Below are 20,262 nucleotides of genomic sequence, written 5' to 3'. Positions count from 1 at the left end.
GGTGACAAGAAAGGCACAGGACACTGTGAAGCATTGTCCAAAGACAAGACAGGTCTTGGTAGATGCTTACACATGCGTGGACTAGGTCTCGAAGAATCCTTAATAAAATTCTACGGTTGCCTCTGGAGAAGGAAACCGAGGGAAATAAATGGAAGGCTGGCTGGCTTACAAAACAAGCACATCTCGAAGTCCAGCATGATGGTGCAGGCCTGCAGTTCCAATCCTTGGGAAGTAGAGGCAGGAGAATCAAAAGCTCAGAGTTGTCCTCATCTACACGGCTAGCTGGGGCTAGGTGAGACCCTGTCTCAAAAAGAAAAAAAAAAAAAAAAAAAGCCAGGCATGGCGGCGCACGCCTTTAATCCCAGCACTCATCCCGGAGGCAAAGGTAGGAGGATCGCCATGAGTTCGAGGCCACCCTGAGACTGCCTAGTGAATTCCAGGTCAGCCTGAGCTACAGTGAGACCCTACCTCAAAAAAAAAAAGTCATAGTGTATTATTTAGCGAAGAAAAATCTACACATGTTCAGTACAGACATAATTTCTTTAAAAAAAAATAATTTCATGTATTTGAGCGAGAGAGCATGAAAGAGACAGATAGGGAGAGAATAGGCATGCCAGAGCTTCCAGTCACTGCAAACACACTCCAGACGTATGCGCCACCTTGCGCATCTGGCTTCCCGGGAGTTCTGGGGAATCAAACCTGGGTCCTTAGGCTTTACAAGCAAATGCCTTAGCTGCTGCGCTATCTCTTCAGCCCCAGACATAATTTCTTTTTCTAATATTTTCAATCAGCAATTGGTTGAGGTGCAGACCCAGGGGCATAGAAGCTTCGTTGCACACGTACACGTCTGTATTTATTTGTAAAAAAAGGCTCTGAAACCCACACAGTGTTAATTTTAATTTTCTCCATTTCTGTGTGAAACTTTCTTCTCAGGTGAGAAACCTAGCTCTCATTATTGCTTTTATGCCTCTGCACAAGATCAGTCTTCTGTAGTCAGTGCCCCCTCCCCAATCTCCAAGTGGATGCCCTTACCTCAGCAGACTTTGACTTTTTAAAAAATATTTTATTTGTTTACTTATTTGAGAGAGCAGATGGGCACACCGTGGCCTGCAGCCACCATAAACGAACTCCAGACGCGTGCACCACCTTGTGAATCTGGCTTTACGTGGGTAACTGGGGAATTGAATCGAGTGCGTAGGCTTTCCAGGCAAGTAAGTGCCTTAACCACTGAGCTGTCTCTCCAGCCGGGCTTTGACACTTTGAACCAAGCTTCTGTCCCTGCCCCCACAAGGCCCATCATTCTGACCTGACGGCTTCAACATGCCCTGCCAACCTCCCACAGCAGTGCCCGCTCTGGATCTCCATGCCCCACCTCAGGAAGACTGAGCCACTGCATAGAAATCCTCCTCCCACTTTTGGATTTGGACAGCCCATAACAGATGCCCGTTGCATCCTATTCGGTGCCAGTACCCTGCATGGGGACACCTTGCCACGCAGATGCCTCACTTGGGCTGTGACCCTAGTTTCAGGTCAGGACCACCACGATTGCCACCAGCACCTTCTGCCGTCCACACTGGCCACTCCGCCTGTAGCAGCTTCCCAGGCTTCCACATGAGGACAGCATCTTTTCAGCCTCAGAAATCAGTTATCTTCCCACATGATTATAGTACAGAGTGCAGAGCAAGGAAACGAGAAGAAATAGAAGAAAATACAAGGCTAGATTTCATTATTTGCCCTATAATGTAAACAAGGTGATTAGTTTTCAACAATCATGAATTTTTGTTTTGTTTTCTATTTTTTGAGGTAGGGTCTAGCCCAGGCTGACCTGGAATTCACTATGAGTCTCAGGGTGGCCTTGAACTCACAGCGATCCTCCTACCTCTGCCTCCCGAGTGCTGGGATTAAAGGGTGCAGCACCATGCCCAGCAACAATCATGATTTTTTTTTTAATTTTTTTGTTTACTTTTTATTTATTTATTTATTTGAAAGCGACAGACAGAGAGAGAAAGAGGCAGATAGAGAGAGAGAATGGGCGCGCCAGGGCCTCCAGGTACTGCAAACGAACTCCAGATGCATGCGCCCCCTTGTGCATCTGGCTAACATGGGTCCTGGGGAATCGAGCCTTGAACCGGGGTCCTTAGGCTTCACAGGCAAGTGCTTAACCGCTAAGCCATCTCTCCAGCCCCCAATCATGATTTTTGTATGATGTGCTGGTACACATTTAACAGAGGTAAAAGTCCAGTGTCTTCTTTTTTGTTTTTTCTTTTTGACGCAGCATCTCTCACTGATCCCAGGATTTACCAATGTGGCTAGATTAGCTAGTAGTCTCAGGCTGGCCTTGAACTCACAGCATCCCTACCTCAGCTTCTGGAGTGCTAGCACGCCCAGTTCATAACAGCTTCTTGCTGTTGTTTTTCAAGATAGGGTTTTATTCTAGTCCAGGCTGACCTGGAATTCATTTTGTCATCTCAGGGTGGTCTTGAACTCATGGTAGTCCTCCTAACTCTGCCTCGCTAGTGCTGGGATTAAAGGCGTGCGCCACCATGCCCAGCCTCATAACAAATGTTGATACGATCTTTCAAAATCTCCCATACCTATGCTTACACAAACTAAATGTTCTTTCTTCCCCTCCTCCCCCAAGAAAGGGTCTCATTCTATCCCAGGCTGACCTGGAATTCACTGTGTAGTCTCAGGGTGATCTAGAACTCACAGTGATCCTCCTACCTCTGCCTCCTGAGTGCAGGGATTAAAGGCGTGCACCACCATGCCCAGCTACCTGTGTTATTTATTTTTGAGAGAGAAAAAGGCACAGAGAGATCCAGAGAGAATGGGTGTGCCAGGGCCTCCAGAGCTCTGAACTCCAGACACATGCAGCCCCTTATGGCACATGTGTGACATTGCATGTTTGGGTCACTGCATCTGGCTATGTGGGACCTGGAGATTCGAACATGAGTTCTTAGATTTAGTAGGCAAGCGCCTTAATCTCTCCAGCTCCTTCCTGTGATGTCTCATTCCTTTTGCCGTCCTCCATCCTCCATGTCAAAATGTTGATGAGGGGCTGGAGAGATGGCTTAGTGGTTAAGCGCTTGCCTGTGAAGCCTAAGGACCCCGGTTCGAGGCTCGGTTCCCCAGGTCCCACGTTAGCCAGATGCACAAGGGGGCGCACGCGTCTGGAGTTCGTTTGCAGAGGCTGGAAGCCCTGGCGCGCCCATTCTCTCTCTCTCCCTCTACCTGTCTTTCTCTCTGTGTCTGTCACTCTCAGATAAATAAATAAAAAAATGAACAACAACAAAAAAAATGTTAAAAAAAAATGTTGATGAGATCAGAAAGGTGAGGGTCTTGTGAGGATTTTGGTAACCACTGTGAGGTCATGAATGTACCCATGGATTTATGTTGGGAGGACAGTGCCCCAACTTACTCCTTCTCGCCCTGTGGCTGTTACATTCTTTCCACTCCCTCTTCCTTAATGTTCCTCGAGTCTTGGAGGATGTGGTGTAAATCTCCCTTAGTGCTGAGCTCTCAGAAACTTTTCATTTTTTGCTTTGAGGAGTTTTGAGTCTCCTCGGTCGATACAGCCGTCTTCCTGAAGACATTTCCCCGGCTGTCAGAGAGAGCAGCGCTCAGGTTTGATCCACCACTTCCTCCGTAATGTTTCCTGTGCCCCGTCTCATCCTGGGCATTCTGATTTCTCTTCTCTTCATTCTGACGGGCCTCGGGTGAAGAATTGGACAGCATGGTAGAAGTCTCCTTTAGCGTAAGGCTCTCGGCAACCTCGTATTTTCGGCGTTGGTGAGTTTTGAGGCTGCGCAGCGTCGGCCACCATGACCAGAGAGGAGCTTCTCTGGCTGGCAGAAAGAGCGGCACTAACATTTTATTTTTCCCTGAGCCCTGGGAGGTGTGGTAGAGATGTCCGGCCCAGTGCTGAGCACTCTTCTTGTCACCTTGTTACCTTTGAGTCATCTGCTTTCCTTTCACCTTTTCAGATTTCTCCTTTGCATTTGCATGTTGAAAATTTTTCTTCATCTCCGATCATATGTTCACTGACATCTTCATTTAGTGCTATTTTGGGTTATGTCTTTTATATGTTCTTATTACTTTATCTCGAATTTGTGTTGGTATCTCATGAATTCAGTTATCATGTTAATTTCCAGAAAGACAGCACGCTTGACGCGGCGGAGGAGATCATCAAGGCATGGAGCAGACAGAAGTCTTGACTGTACTTGCAGGCCAAATGTTTCCCCTGAGCACGGGCCTGCCGCTCAGTGCCGCCACCTACTGGATGCTGAAAGAAACAACTCTCGTGACAAATAAATTTGAGTAAATCATTTGTTTTTCCAGTTATCTCTGTTTCTAACAATTTTCTGGAGTCTTATTTATTTTCTTCAGTTAAAACAGACACCTTCCACTGTCTTCAACATTGCATAACAGATATGAACTGTAAGGTGCTTAGCCTGTCTGCTGCTGGACAGGTGGTTCTTGGGAAGTGTAAACAATATTCCATGGTAATTCCCTACCCCCCATTTTCCCCTTTGAAACTCCACTCTCCATCACGTCCCCTCCCCCTCTCAATCAGTCTCTCTTTTATTTTGATGTCATGATCTTTTTGCATGAAACTTTTTCCTGGGAAGGGGGGGAAGACATAAACACATCCCAGCTAGGGCTTGGTTACACCAAAAAAAAAAAAAAAAAAAGCAGTTTTGGTGATCAAATGAGTTTATTGGGGTTGCGTTACAGAGCAGGTGAGGGGTTGCTGACAGGAGCGTGGGTGACTCAAAGACAGTTGCATTGCTGAAGAGCCCCCCGGCATCAGTGACAACTCACCGAAGCTGCATCTGTCAGGGTTTTGTTTTGTTTTTAGTTTTTGATTTTTCTAGGTAGGGTCTTGCTCTAGCCTAGCTGACAAAGAATTGAATATGTAGTCTCAGACTGGCCGCAAATTCAGAACACTCCTCCTAGCTCAGCCTCCTGAGTGCTGGGGCTAAAGGTGTGCGCCACCGTGCCACCGAGGGAGCTGCCTCTCGGGGTCTCCCCACACAACGTGCCGGTAGCTGGGCTGGTGGGATGCTCTCCCCTATTCAGCAGTTCTCTACTCCTCTGTAACCTCGGGCAGGGTCTTTACTTTTGTAAACGTTTTTTATTGGTAGCTTTCATACTTATAGACAATAAACCATGATAATTCCCTCCCCCGCTTTCCCCTTCACAAATCTCTCCATCATATCCCCTCCCCCTCTCAATCAGTCTCTCTTTAATTTTAATGTTATCTTCTTTTCTTCCTATTATGTGGGCCTGGCGAAGGTAGTGCTGGGCACTGTGAGGTTATGGATATCGAGGCCAATTTCTGTCTGGCCGATTGCATGGTAAGGAGTCCTACCCTTCCTTTAGCTCTTACATTCTTTTCACCACCTCTTCTGCAATGGATCCTGAGCCTTGGGAGGTGTGATAGAGATGTTTCAGTGCTGAGCACTCCCCTGTCATTTCTTCTCTGTACTATGATGCCTTTTTTTTTTTTTTTTTTTTTTTTTTTTTTGGTTTTTTGAAGTAGGGTCTCGCTGATCTGAAATTCACTGTGTAGTCTCAGGGTGGCTTCAAACTCATTGTAATCCTCCTACCTCTGCCTCCTGAGCCTCCAGAGTGCTGGGATTAAAGGCATGCACCACCACTCCCTGCTATGTTGCCTTTTGAGTCATCCCTGTGGTCGCCACCATCTGAAGAGAAGCTTCTCTAACCCAGAGGTGAGAGTAGCATTAATATGTGAGTATGAATGTTAAGTGCTAACTGGGCAGTTTGGTGAACATAATATATGCATTTAGCCAGACACCACACGGCATTACAAGGGGTCTTGTTACTTTTATTTTTATTTATTTATTTGAGAGCAACAGACACAGAAAGAGGCATATTGGGCGCACCAGGGCCTCCAGCCACTGCAAACAAACTCCAGACAGGTGCACTCCCTTGTGCATGTGGCTAGTGTGAGCCCTGGGGAACCGAGCCTCAAACTGGGGTCCTTAGGCTTCACAGACAAGCGCTGAACTGCTAAGCCATCTCTCCAGCCCAGGTCTTGTTACTTTTAAACTTCAGCTCTTCCAGACTTGTTTACACCCTGAGAGGGAATGTTTCAAGTCAGTGTCCCGGCACTGAGCGGGGCAGAGACAGAAGGATCACTGGGGTTTATTGGTCAGTCTGTCTTAACAAAAAATGGCTTGAGACCATGCCTCAAGGAAATAAGATGGATGAGCTCTAGAGGAAGACACTACGTCTCCTGGCCACCACATGTGTACACACAACTGTGTGCACACCAAATTTTATTTTTATTTTTATTTTTGTTTTTCAATGTAGGGTTTCACTCTAGTCCAGGCTGACCTGGAATTCACTATGTAGTCTCAGGGTGGCCTTGAACTCACAGTGATCCTACCACCTCTGCCTCCCGAGTGCTGGGATTAAAGGCATATACCACCATGCCCAGCTAAGACAGTTTTTTTTTTTTGTTTGTTTTTTTTTTTGGTTTTTTGAGGTAGGGTCTCACTCTAGCCCAGGCTGACCTGGAATTCACTATGGAGTCTCAGGGTGGCCTCAAACTCATGGCAATCCTCCTACCTCTGCCTCCCGAGTGCTGGGATTAAAGGCGTGCACCACCACGCCCGGCTAAGACAATTTTTTTTTAATAAGGGGGAATAGACATCCCACCTACTTGACTGGATGTGATGGCACACAGCAGTAATCCCAACACTTGACAGGCATGAGGATCAGGAGTTCAAAGTTATCCTCCAGACTAGTGAGTCAGAGAGGAGCCTGGACTACATGAGATCTTGACTTACACACACACACACACACACACACTGACTGGAAATGTGGCTAAGTGGATATACTGCCTGCACAGTATGCATAAAGCCCTGAGTTCCGTCAGGCTTGACAGACACTTAACAGTCCCAGCCCTGTAGACATGGAGACAGGAGGGTCAGAAGTTCAAGGTCATCCTCAGCTACACAGTAAGTTCAAAGCTAGCCTGAACTACAGAAGATCCTGTTTGAAAAAAAAAAATACATCAATAACAAGAAATTGTAAGGAAAGTGTAAGAGAAAAGCGAAAGAGAACACTGGACTTGATCTCTACAGACAGTTTATTGGGAGAAACAGTGAGGGCAGCAACCTTCCCACAGGATGAAGGCTGAAGCCCTGAGCCAGGCTGGGGTTCACACTTATAAAGAGGATCCTAGAAAGCAGACTGTGCCAGGGACAGAAGATCAAGAGTTTGTAGCTGCGTCCTTGTTCAAAATAGGCTTCTGCAGCCAGCACTGTCTAAGGGAGGAGACCCAGATGGATTCTGGTCCTTCAGGGCCATCTGACCTGAGGCGAGTATGTCAGTCAGGGGAGGTGTCAGGCTGGTCAAGGCGGCTGGACACCCCTGTTCCTTTTATGCCCTTCTAGCCTTAAGGATAGTTATTAACTCTTTAGTTCCCTCTGGTTTTCAGGGAAAGCTATTAAGCCTTCAGAAATAGTGTCTATCTCAGCCAGGTGTGGTGGCGCATAGTGACTTCCAGGTCACCCTGGGCTGGAGTGAGACCGTACTGAAAGAAAGAGAGAGAGAGAGAGAGAGTCTACTTCACATGAAGCTTGCTTGGGAAGGGTGACGGTGGCCCAGGTGATGTAAAGCCTGTAGCAACAAACACTGGTTTCACTTCTGCATTGTAGAAACACTAGGGACTACATCCTCTGTCTGCTGTCTCTGCTTTATCTGGAAGCCTGTAGTTTCCTCCCTATGGCACTGAACTGTGCTCCTGGTTCTGCTTCTCGTCCCACGTACTGCCATCACGTGGGTGTGGCTTCCAGGTACCCACGGACAGTCTAGGTTCTCCATGCCTCAACCTCCTCACCTCAGGTGATGTTCACCTCCGCTCCATTTTAGCCACCCACACCCTTGGCTACACCCGGAGGTTGTCATCCGTCAGCTGAGTCAACTTTGGCATAACAAGTTCATCATCTTGCACCATAGCCACAGATCCTCCGAATCACAATTCTTTCTCTAGTTCGTTCATTCTCTCCTTCCCTCCTCTCCTCCCTTTCTTCCTCAGTGCCTCTTCTTTAATCTTACCACGCTTTTTTTAAAAAAAAATTTATTTATTTATTTATTTGAGAGCAACAGACACAGAGAGAAAGACAGATAGAGGGAGAGAGAGAGAATGGGCGCGCCAGGGCTTCCAGCCTCTGCAAACGAACTCCAGACGCGTGCGTTCCCTTGTGCATCTGGCTAACGTGGGACCTGGGGAACCGAGCCTCGAACCGGGTCCTTAGGCTTCACAGGCAAGCACTTAACCGCTAAGCCATCTCTCCAGCCCTACCACGCTTTTTTTTTCTCAATTTTTATTAACATTTTCCATGATTATAAAAAATACCCCATGGTAATACCCTCCCTCCCCCCCTTTCCCCTTTGAAATTCCATTCTCCATCATATCCCCTCCCCATCTCAATCAGTCTCTCTTTGATTTTGGTGTCATGATCTTTTCCTCCTATTATGATGGCCTTGTGTAGGTAGTGTCAGGCACTGTGAGGTCATGGATATCCAGGCCATTTTATGTCTGGAGGGAGCATATTGGAAGGAGTCCTACCCTTCCTTTGGCTCTTACATTCTTTCTGCCACCTCTTCCGCATTAGACCCTGAGCCTTGGAAGGTGTGATCGAGATGTTACTCAGTACTCCAGTCACTTCTTTCCAGCACTATGATACCTTCTGAGTCATCCCAAGGTCACTGACATCTGAAAAGAGACAATTCTCTACCCAAAGTGAGAGTAGCATTAATATAAGGGTATAAATATTAAGAGAAGTGCTTACTGAGCAGTTTGATAAGCATAGTATATACGTTTCTCAGACATCAGCAGATGTTACACCCCTAGGGCTCATGACTACTCCTGTTTGAAGTTTTCAGTATCAGGGATGTATTCCCCCCCATGGAGCAGGCCTCTAGTCCAATTGGAGGGCAGTCGGTTTCCACCCTGACAGACATGCCACTATTGCACCCGTTGGCTCATTTGGCCTGGCTGGCCAATTATAAGTCTTGCAATGTCCACTGTTGAGTATCTTCACTGGTGGTATCTGTCCCATTGAACTACATGTAGAATGGCTTCTTCCAGCTTTCTGTCAGCTGGTCTACATGGAAGAGGTTATCAGCTCAGTTCCAGCAGGATTTCTCAGTGGCCTTGCAGCCCAAGTATGTGGAGTCTTTAGCAATAGGGTCTTACCATCTATTCCTGGTGGGAAACCAAGGGCCTTATTTTTTTTTTAATTAATTAAATTGTGTGCATGGACAACACATCCAACAGCATGCATGTGAGGTCAGAAGACAGCTTCACAACGTCTGTGCTCCACCTTAAGACAGGGTCATCCAGGCGTGGTGGTGTACGCCTTTAATCCCAGCGCTCGGGAGGCAGAGGTAGGAGGATCGCCATGAGTTCGAGGCCACCCTGAGAATACAGAGTGAATTCCAGGTTAGTCCGGGCTAGACTGAGACCCAACCTCAAAAAAAACAAAAAAAGAAAAACAAGAAAAGAAAAAAAAAAAAAAGGCAGGGTCTTCTCTTGCCGCTGCAAACAGACTGCCAGACAGCAAAAAGAAAGACAGGCCGAGCATGGTGCACGCCTTTAATCCCAGCACTCTATAGGCCAAAGTAGAAGGATTGCTGTGAGTTCAAGGCCAGTCTGAGACTACATAGTAAATTCCAGCTTAGCCTGGCCTAGAGCAAGACCCTACCTTGAAAACAAAAAAAAAAAGAAGAACATTGGCTGGCTGGCCTGTAAGCTTCAGGTCCCCCCAGCCCCTCTTCCTAGGCTTTGGAATGGCAGATATACGCACCACTTTGCAAATTAACCTGGGCCATTTTGCAAGCAAGTGTCTTTAACCACTGAGCCATCTCCTTGGTCTCCTTACTATACTTTCGTGTCTATTTCTCAGAAATTATCCATCTGTAACATAAGTAACAACCAAGATATGTGTGTGTATGTGTGTGTGTGTGGGTATGTTTTAATACAGATTCTAGGGGCTTGAGAGATAGCTCAGCAGTTAAGGCATTTGCTAGCAAAGCCAAAGGACCCAGGTTCAGTTCCCCAGTACCATGTAAAGCCAAATGCACAAAGTGATGCATTCATCTGGAGTTCATTTGTGGCAGCTACAACCTCTATCAAACCCATTCTCTCTCTCTCTCCCCTCTCTCTGCTTGCAAATATCTATCATTGCCCCAATTCTAGTGAATAATTCCAGGATCTGGCTCTTCCAGGGGGAGTCTCACTCCGATGAAAGCTAGCTCCTCAGTGTGGTGACCCATGGGACTCTGTCATCCTCGAATCTCCACTTCCTTGCTTAGCTTATGTTCCAGTGTCCATCTCTTCAGCCAGGATCTTTTCAACGCGCTTGTCGGGTCAGAGAGAACGCCACCCTGAGGCTGGAGCTCCAGGCCTGCACCTGAACAGCTGAGCGCTGCTGAGGCACGTTGCACAACCAGGCACATTCTAGCAGCTGTGACTTCACATCTGGAGAACACTCTGTTCACCAACGAACTCCACAGGTTACCATGGCGACCACACTCCATAATAAAAAGAAAAAGGAAATCCAACCTCTGCTCCCCTCCCAAGTCACTGCCTACAGGCATCACCGCTGAGGCATAGCACCCACCGCCTTCTGAGGAAAACGGAGACCACTTGGAGACCTGACTCATCTCCCATCCTTTCTTCTTTCTCTCCAGTGGTAGAGGGCATCCCTTGCTCAGTGTGAGGCAGAGAGGTTAGAAATGGTGGCACACCGACTAAAATTGACTGGGGCCAGCTGGCAAGAGGGAGGGTCAGAGTTATGGATTTATAGCTCAGTGGTTAGAGTGTTTGCCTAGTATGTGCAAGGCCTTGGCTTTCATTTCAGGACTGTTCTGGAAAGAGAAGCTCCAGGGCTGGAGAGATGGCGTAGCAGTTAAAGCTCTTGCCTGTAAACACTAAGGACCCAGGTTCACTTCCCCAAGACCCATGTAAGCCAGATAGATATACAAGGTAGCACATGCTGCTAGAGTTCTTTCGCCATGGCTGAAGGCCCTGGCATGCCCATCCTCCCTCCCTCTCTCTCTCTCTCTCTCTCTCTCTCTCTCTCTCTCTCTCTCTCTCTGTCTTTCTGTCTCTCTTTGCCTATCTGTCTGTCTCTCTCAAAAAAAAAAAAAAAAAAGTAAAAGAAATAGATGCTCCAAACCCTAGCAACCAACAGTTGCATAGTAAGACAAATCCCACAGGAAAATTTTAGCTTTGCTGAGTTGAGACTTATTTTATTTATTTATGAGAGAGACAGAGAGAGAGAGATTGGGTGCGCCAGGGTCTCCAGCCACTGCAAAGGAACTCCAGACGCATGCGCCACCATGTGCATCTGGCTTACGTGGGTTCTGGGGAATCAAACCTAAGTCCTTTGGCATCATAGGCAAGTGCCTTCATGGTTAAGCCATCTCTCCAGCCCAGGAGTTGAGATTTTTCACCAGACTTTCAACATTCTCTTTTCAGCCACTTGCTGATCCCAATGCCTGTGCTTGGATCCCATTTCATTTCTTCTCACACTCTCAGAGAATTAGTTCATTTTGTCATCATCCTCTACTGAATTTTCCAAAATGAGGTTTGTCCACATCTCTCCCATCTTAGAAACTCCTTTTCCAGGGGCTGGAGAGCTGGCTCAGCAGTTAAGGCACTTGCCTGCAAAGCTTAAGGACCCGGGTTCTACATAAAGCCAGATGCACAAGGTAGTGCATGAATCTGGAGTTCGTTTGCGGTGGCTGGGGGCTCTGGTGTGCCCATTCTGTCTTTCTCTGTCTCTTTCTCTCAAATAAAAACTTTTTAAAAAAGAAATCCCAAGCCGGGCGTGGTGGCGCACGCCTTTAATCCCAGCACTCAGGAGGCAGAGGTAGGAGGATTGTTGTGAGTTTGAGGCCACCCTGAAACTACAGTGAATTCCAGGTCAGCCTGGGCTAGAGTGAGACGCTACCTCAAAAGAAAAAAAAAGAAAAAGAAAAAGAAAAAGAAAGAAAGAAAGAGAGAGAAAGAAATAGAAAAGGAAAGGAAAGGAAAAAGAAAAAGAAAAAAAGAAATTTCAGGGTTAGAGAGATGGTTTGGCAGTTAAGGCACTGGCCTGCAAAGCGTAAGGACCTAAGTTCGATTCTCCAGGACCCACATAAGCCAGATGCACAAGGTGGCACATGCATCTGGAGTTCGTTTGCAGTGGCTGGGGGCCCTGGCGTGCCCATTCTCTCTGTCTGTCTCTTTCTTTGTGTCTCAAATAAATAAATAAAAATTTCTTTTTAAAAAAGAGGGCTGGAGAGATGGCTTAGAAGGTAAGGCACATGCCTGCAAAGCCTAAGGACCCTGGTTCGATTCTCCAGGTCCTACATAAGCCAGATGCATCTGGAGTTCGTTTGCAGTGGCTAGAGGTTCTGACACGCCCATTCTCTCTCTCTCTCTCTCTCTCTCTCTCTCTCTCTCTCTCTCTCTCCCCCCCCCAAATAAGTAAGTCTTTAAAAAAAAAAAAAAAGACTTCTAGATTCTGCTTTCTGTCTTGTTTTTCTCCTCAGGGCAAAATTCCATCTTCCTTATTTATCTCTTCCCTCCCTCTCCACCTGTACCCTCTCTGCACAGCTGCTCACTGAATTCCTGCCACGTGGCCCTGTTACCTCAGGGAACAAACAAGCCAAGGCCCCTAAGTACTGAGGTTTTCCATCTAGCCAGGGTAGAAAGACAAAACAACAACAAAATCAAACATTGTGTTTAAGCTTATGTGGACAGGTGCATGAAGAAACAAATGAGGATATTGGGGTATAAAATTGATTCTTTTTTATTTTAATCATGTATCTATTTATTTTTAGCTTTTCAGGGTAGAATTCACTCTGTAGTCTCAGGGTGGCCTCAAACCCATGGCGATCCTCTTATCTCTGCCTCCCAAGTGCTGGGATTAAAGGCATGTGCCACCACACCTGGGAATTCTTTTATAATTTTTAACTTATTTATTTGCATCAGGAAGGCATTAGAGCAAAGCCTCATGCAACTGCAAACAGAACGCCACAAGCCTACATCGCTTGTGGGGTCCTGCTTGACGCGGGTGTCTGGGAGAATTGAAGCCCAAGAGTATAGGCTTTGCAAGCAAGTGTCTTTAACTATTGAGCTATCTCCTCAGCCTCAACAAACTGGTATTTTAAATAGTGTGCTCAGATGGGTTTCATGGAGGAGATATGGAAACCAAGTCTTAGGGGAGGAGGAGACCCTGATGAAAGTCTCAACCATATTCCAAGCCAAGGCTAGAGAGAGAGCTCAGCAGCAAGGTTCAGTTCCCTAGTACCCATGTAAAACCAGGTGCACAAGGGGGCGCATACATCTGGAATTTGAATTTTGGTGGTTTTTTGTTTTTTTTTTAAAGAAAAAGCTGGGCATGGTGGCACACACCTTTAATTCTAACACTCTGGAGGTCAAGATAGAAGGATGGCTGTGAGTTTGAGGTTAGCCTGAAACTACTAATGAATTCCAGGTCAGCCTGGCCTACAGCGAGACTTTATCTCAAAAAAGAAAAAAGGAAGGGAGGGAGGGAATAGAAGAAAAGAAAAGAATATTCCAGGGAGAGGATATGATGGAAAGTGGAGTTTCAAGGGGAAAGTGGGGGGGGGGGGGAGGGAATTACCATGGGATGTTGTTTATAATTATGGAAGTTGTCAATAATAAAAAAAAAGAATATTCCAGGCAGGGAGACATCTCAGAGCCATGACTGTGACTAGCACCTAGGTATGTAAAGTATAGTTTGCCTGGGTAAAACAACCAAACCTCCATTTATTTGTGCGTGTGCGTTTGGTTGGGCACACCAGGGCATCTTACTTCTGCAAAGGCTGTCTAGCTTTAGGTGGGCAGGTGGGTGGGGAATTGAACACCACCATCAGGCTTTGCAAGTAAGAGCCTTTCACCCAGCCCTAAAAGGGGTATTTTAAGCTTTGACCTAATAGCCCTGGGATATGAGAGGCCATGGTCACACCTGAGCCTTCCAGATGTCTAACTAGACATGCAGGTTTAACTGGTTAGAGACAGTGGGAAACCCAAAGGGACTGGACAGCAAGGGCCTTAAGAAGCCTCACAGGACAATAGGATTGGTGTAGCCTCCGGCTGATAGACCAGGCCAGACTCAGTCCCTGCCTGGTTCCCTAGTGACCACTCATTCCTACTGCTGCTCTGAGAATTTGGCCTTGCAATGTTTTTGTTTGTTTGTTTGTTTGTTTGTTTGTTTGTTTGTTTGTTTGTTTGAGGTAGGGTCTCACTCTAGTCCAGGCTGACCTGGAATTCACTATGGAATCTCAGGGTGGCCTCGGACTCACAGTGATCCTCCTGCCTCTGCCTCCCGAGCGCGGGGATTAAAGGCATGTGCCACCATGCCCAGCAGGGCTATATGTCAGTCAGCATACCACAGAGATGCTTGCCCTCCATGCTTCCTGCTGACTAGTTAGAATAGCTAAGATATCAACCAGCCTAGATGTCCTTGGGTGAATAAAAGAAAATGTGATGCGTGTGTGTGTGTGTGTGTGTGTACACATGGAGTTTTTATGGTGTGAAGAATTAAGTTATAGCCAGGCATGGTGGCACACAGCTTTAATCCACTTAGGAAAACCAGGTGATAGAGTAATAGAAGGTCTCCTCTGGTATCTGCATACATGCATGTGCATGGGGGGGGGTACTTCTGCACCCCATGCACACACCACACACAACTAAAGAGTAGAAAAAGCAAATATGATCATGTTACACGTGTTAGGAGTATGCACATTCACGTTATAAGTTATGGAAAGCCTAACTCACACAGGTTCCAATCACATAGAAAGGAATGTTCTGTCTCCACTAAACATTATAGGAGTAAACTAGCTTCAGTTCGTTAGATCCAAGGCTCCGATGATGCTGTCACCGAGCTCCGGGTCACAGTGATCTTCTCTGTGTATCACCTTCACCAGGCTGTCCCCATCTAAGACTGCCAAGTGGCTGAAGCACTGTCTCGTGTCATGCTCCTTCGGAGCTCTGGCTCGTGGCCTATTGTGTGCTGCTGGCTTTCCAGTGAACTCAGTGGCCAAGGGGATGAGCTATGTGAGATGATCTAAGCCAATTCCAGGTCAACTCCATGAATGAGCTTTCACATTACATAGAAGAGATAACCAGCCCCTCTTCCACTAGAGTTAATCATCTAAGACTGCAGCCTGAGTTGAACCCATCCTAAAGGAATAAGGAGACATATTTAGACTGAGCATTGGACAAGACTGCTTCAAGGCTGTGTGGCCGTGGTGTGTTCAACACTAAGTGAGACATCTCTATCACACCCTCCAAGGCTTGGGGATCACTGTGGAAGAGGATGGAAAGAATGTAAGAGCCAAAGGTGGGGAGAAGTGCTTGCAATATCATCTTCCACACATAAAGTTCCCTTGATATTCATGACCTCACAGGAGCTGATGCTACCTGTGTAATAGGAGGGAAAAAATGATGACATCCAAATAAAAGAGACTAGTTGGAAAGAAAAAGGGATTCAGTGGAGGTAGAATTTGGGAGGGGGAAAGGGACAGTGGTGGGAGAGGATTATGATCATGGTATATTGTTTGTATTTATGAAAGTTTTCAATAAAGCCCAGCATGGTGGTGCACACCTTTAATCCCAGCACTCAGGACCCTACCTCAAAAAGCAAACAAACAAAAAAGCCGGGCATGGTGGCACATGCCTTTAATCCCAGCACTCGGGAGGCAGAGGTAGGAGAATCGCCATGAGTTCAAGGCCACCCTGAGACTACATAGTGAATTCCAGGTCAGCCTGGGCTAGAGTGAGACCTACCTTGAAAAGGCAAAAAAAGAAAAAGTTATGCCTAGACAAAGCCAGGCATAGTGGCCTTTAATCCCAACACTTAACACTTGGAAAGCTAATAGAGGATTGCTGTGAGTTCAACAGAGTTGAGTAGGTCAACCTGGGCTAGAGTGAGACCTACCTTAAGAAACCAAGAGCCAGGCATGGTGGCGCACACCTTTAATCCCAGCACTTGGGAGGCAGAGGTGGGAGGATTGCCATGAGTTCGAGGCCACCCTGGGAATATATAGTGAATTTCAGGTCAGCCTGGGCTAGAGTGAGACCCTACCTTGAAAATTTTTTTTAAAAAATGTGTGTAGGGCTGGAGAGATGGCTTAGTGGTTAAGGCACATGCCTGCAAAGCCTAAGGATCCAGGTTCGATTCTCCAGGTCCCACATAAGCCAGATGTACATGGTGTTTAGAGTTCATTTGCAGTGGCTAGAGGCCCTGGCATATCCATTCTCTCTCTCTCTCCCCCGGAGGCCCTGGCATACCCATTCTCTCTCTCTCCCCCTCTCTCTGTTTCTAATAAATAAGTAAATAAATAAATCTTTAAAAAATGTGTGTAAATTTATATTCCTAGACAAAATAATCTTTCCTTTTTGAGCATGCGCTGGGTGGGTATTTGTTCATAGCAATGAAAAAGTAAGTGATAACACGAATCTTGGTGGATACATGACCATTTAACTTAGTACAAAGTTCTCAACATCTCTAGTATAAAAGTCAGACTATTGGCTTGTGGGAAGTAGGGTTTTATTGTCATCATTATGAGAAAAAGAAGGAAACAGGGAGTTTCCCAAGTCAACTGGAGAACCCCATGAGTAAACAAAACAAAGCAAGAACTCCATCACATCTCTGAGACAGGAGAATGCCACTGGATTGCTGCTCCAAGAATGTATCTAATCACTATCGTGCCAATTAATAAGAGGTCCACCTGCTGGCAAACAGCTGTCTTGGGATACACCAAAATAAATTGTAGAACCAATTGGATTTTCTAATCAATATTAGCTTTACACAGCTACTTTCCTTTTACATATAGCATTTGTAAAAATAAAAACTATATCAAGCCTTTCATTTGTGATTTTAAAAAAATCTCATTGTTAAGAAAACTGGGCTGGAGAGATGGCTTAGCAGTTAAAGCGCTTGTCTGCGAAGTCTAAGGACCCAGGCTCAATTCTCCAGGTCCTATGTAAGTACACATTCTCTCTCTCTCCCTTTCTCTCTAAAGAATAAAAATAATTCCAGGCATGTTGGTGCACGCCTTTAATCCCAGTACTCAGGAGGCAGAGGTAGGAGGATCACCATGAGTTCGAAGCCACTCTGAGACTACATAGTGAATTCCAGGTCATCCTGAGACAGAGTAATGAGATCCTACCTTGAAAAACCAAAAAAAAAAAAAAAAAGAAAGAAAGAAAGTCTTTTTTAAAAAGAAAGAAAACTTCCTCTGCTACTGCCCTGCCGTCAATGCTCTCTGACCGCCCCGGCCTCCTGGTCCTTCCCTGGAGACCCAGACTCTCCGGCACACGTGGTTCCGCAGTGCCCTCCTGACTACCTCCGATCTTGAGTCAGTTCTCCCCTCGGGAGAACCTGCCTGGCCTCCCACCCATCTAAAGCCACAGGTCCTAGTGGGCGAGGTGGTATGTCTTTAGTTTCAGCTATTTCCCGCTCTCTAGGAACCTATTGTCAGAGAGGAGATCCATACAACATTTCTGGCGAGCAATTTCACAGTAGCGAAATGTGTTATGACCATGTCCTTTGATGCCCTGGTTACACAGGCAGGCATTATCCTATAAACATACACGTTTGCCCATAACTGTGAACAAAGATATTCATGACAGTATTGGGTGTAATACCAGAAAAATGAGAAACAACTAATTCGTCCATTATTGATGGGTGTAAATTCTGCAAAGAATTTAGCTTTGCTCTGTTATTTGAAGAAAAAAAAAGAATAAGCTTTTGAGTGAGATCTGTTTGTTTGAATAAAACATGAATAGATGAAATACAGTGCAATATGTTACATTATAGTACAATGTAGGTGCATCTTACATGAATTTGAATTATGAAAATTAGATATACGGTCATGTTAAAATAATAGTCTTTTGGGGTCTTAAATATTTTATTTACTTGCTTATTCATTTGACAGAGAAAGAGGGAAAGAGAGAGAGAAAGAATGGGCACACCAGGGCCTCCAGCCACTGCAAACAAACTCCAGACGCATGCACCCCTTGTGCATCTGGCTAATGTGGGTCCTGGGGAATCAAACCTGGGTCCTTTGGCTTTGCAGGCAAATGCCTTAACTGCTAAACCATCGCTCCAGCCCCTTTTTGTTTTTTTTAATATTTTTTAAATATTCTTATTTATTTGAGAGAGAGAGAGTGGGCACACCAAGACATCCAGCCACAAGAAACTCCATACACATGCGCCACCATGTGCATCTGGGTTATGTAGGACCTGGGAAATCAAATTTGGATCCTTTTGTTTTTTTGTTTTCTCAAAATTTATATTTATTTATTTGAGAGTGACAGAGAGAGAAACAGGCAGATATAGAGAGAGAATGGGCGCACCAGTGCCTCCAGCCACTGCAAACGAACTCCAGCCACGTGCGGTCCCTTGTGCATCTGGCTAACGTGGGTCCTGGGGAATCGAGCCTTGAACCGGGGTCCTTAGGCTTCACAGGCAAGCACTTAACTGCTAAGCCATCTCTCCAGCCCGGATCCTTTTGCTTTGCAGGCAAGCCCCTTACTTGTGAAGCCATCTCTACAGCCCCTTGGGTGTTTTTTGTTTTCTGATTTTTTTTTTTTTTTTTTTTTTGAGGTAGGATCTTGCTCTAGCCCAGGTTGACCTGGAATTCATTATGTAGTCTCAGGGTGGCCTCAAACTCACAGCGATCCTTTTACCTCTGCCTCTAGTGTGCTGGGATTAAAGGGGTGTGCCACCACACCTGACTGATACTGTCTTTTTGTACTCAGAATTTTACTTTTTCAGAAAGCAGAAATAACTATCTATAGCTGGGCACTTTAATCCCTGAGCTCGAGGCCACCCTGAGACTACATAGTGAATTCTAGGTCAGCCTGGGCTAGAGCAAGACTGTACCTTGAAAAACAAGTGTAATACTTGCATATACATAATGAGCTACCTTGAAGATGAGACTCAAGTCTAAATAAATTCACTTGTTTCATATCTACTATAAATCCATAGCCTGAAGGTGATTCAATACAATGTTTTAAATAATTCTGTATATGACACAAGGTCTCATGGTATGGGACTTGATACTTGCAATACATTGTCATAGCAATAGAACCCAAAAAGATACAGATTTTGAAGCATTTCGCCAGAGTTTCAGATTATGTATATCCAGTCAATGTTTCTATATTAATAAATCCAAATTTAAAGATATTCAGATAAGGTCTTGCTATATAGTTCAGGCTGGCCTCAACTATCCTCCTGCCACATCCTCCAAATGTGAAGATTACAGCAATGCACAAGGCAGGCCGCTCTCATCTAAATGCTTTCCAGTCTAAATAAGGAGTACTGAAGGGATGAGATCTATGACAGTCAGGCTGTCACCTTGGTGAAAGCAAGCCAAAATGTTCTTTTTTTTTTTTTTTTTTTACTTTTCTTTATTTGAGAGTGACAGACAGAGAGAGAAAGAGGCAGAGAGAGAGAGAGAGAGAAAATGGGCACGCCAGGGCCTTCAGCCACTGCAAACGAACTCCAGATGCGTGCGCCCCCTTGTGCATCTGGCTAACGTGGGTCCTGGGGAACTGAGCCTTGAACCAGGGTCCTTAGGCTTCACAGGCAAGCGCTTAACCGCCAAGCCATCTCTCCAGCCCTTTTTTTTTTTTTAATAGGTCCTTTTAATTTTTTTTAACTTTTTTGTTTGTTTTTATTTATTTGAGACTGACAGACAGAGAAAGAGGCAGAGAGAGAGAGAGAGAGAGAGAGAGAGAAACAGAATGGGTGCATCAGGGCCTCCAGCCACTGCAGACGAACGCCAGCTGCATGCGCCTCCTTAAGTGTGTCCTGGGGAATTGAGCCTCAAACTAGGGTCCTTAGGCTTTACAGGCAAGTGCTTAACCACTAAGCCATCTCTCCAGCCCTGTTCTTTCCTTCTTGAACCTGTACTGGTTAGGTATTTGTCCACACCAATGAAAAAGTAACTGATAATACAAGTCTTGGTGGGTGCGTGACCATTTAGCTTAGTACAAAGTTCTCAGCATCTCTGGTAATAAAATCAGACCATTGGCTTGCAGGAAGTAGAGTTTTATTGTCGTCATTGTGTTATATGGATGAGCTTTCACATAACATAAAAGAGATAACCAGCCCCACTTCCACTAGAGTTAATCATGTAAGACTACAGCCTGAGTTGAGCCCAGCCTAAAGGGGAAGGAGACATGTTTAGACTGAGCAT

General features: G+C 45.7%; 1 protein-coding gene across 2 annotated transcripts in view; it reads left to right on the top strand.

Moving 5' to 3' along the window:
* The window catches only part of Kyat3 (kynurenine aminotransferase 3), a 66,776-nt gene extending 62,451 nt beyond the window's left edge, over positions 1-4,325 (top strand). For both annotated transcript variants that reach the window (XM_045138438.1, XM_045138439.1), the window contains one exon: positions 4,152-4,325. In XM_045138438.1, the coding sequence (XP_044994373.1) occupies positions 4,152-4,214 (63 nt within the window). In that variant the 3' untranslated portion in view covers positions 4,215-4,325. The remainder of the gene's footprint in view (positions 1-4,151) is intronic.
* The last annotated feature ends 15,937 nt before the right edge of the window (positions 4,326-20,262 follow it).

The sequence above is a fragment of the Jaculus jaculus genome, chromosome 19 (genome assembly GCF_020740685.1).
Source record: "Jaculus jaculus isolate mJacJac1 chromosome 19, mJacJac1.mat.Y.cur, whole genome shotgun sequence".
Lineage (NCBI taxonomy): Eukaryota > Metazoa > Chordata > Mammalia > Rodentia > Dipodidae > Jaculus > Jaculus jaculus.
Note: the sequence above shows the minus strand (reverse complement) of the source record. Positions and strands in the feature narration are given on the sequence as shown.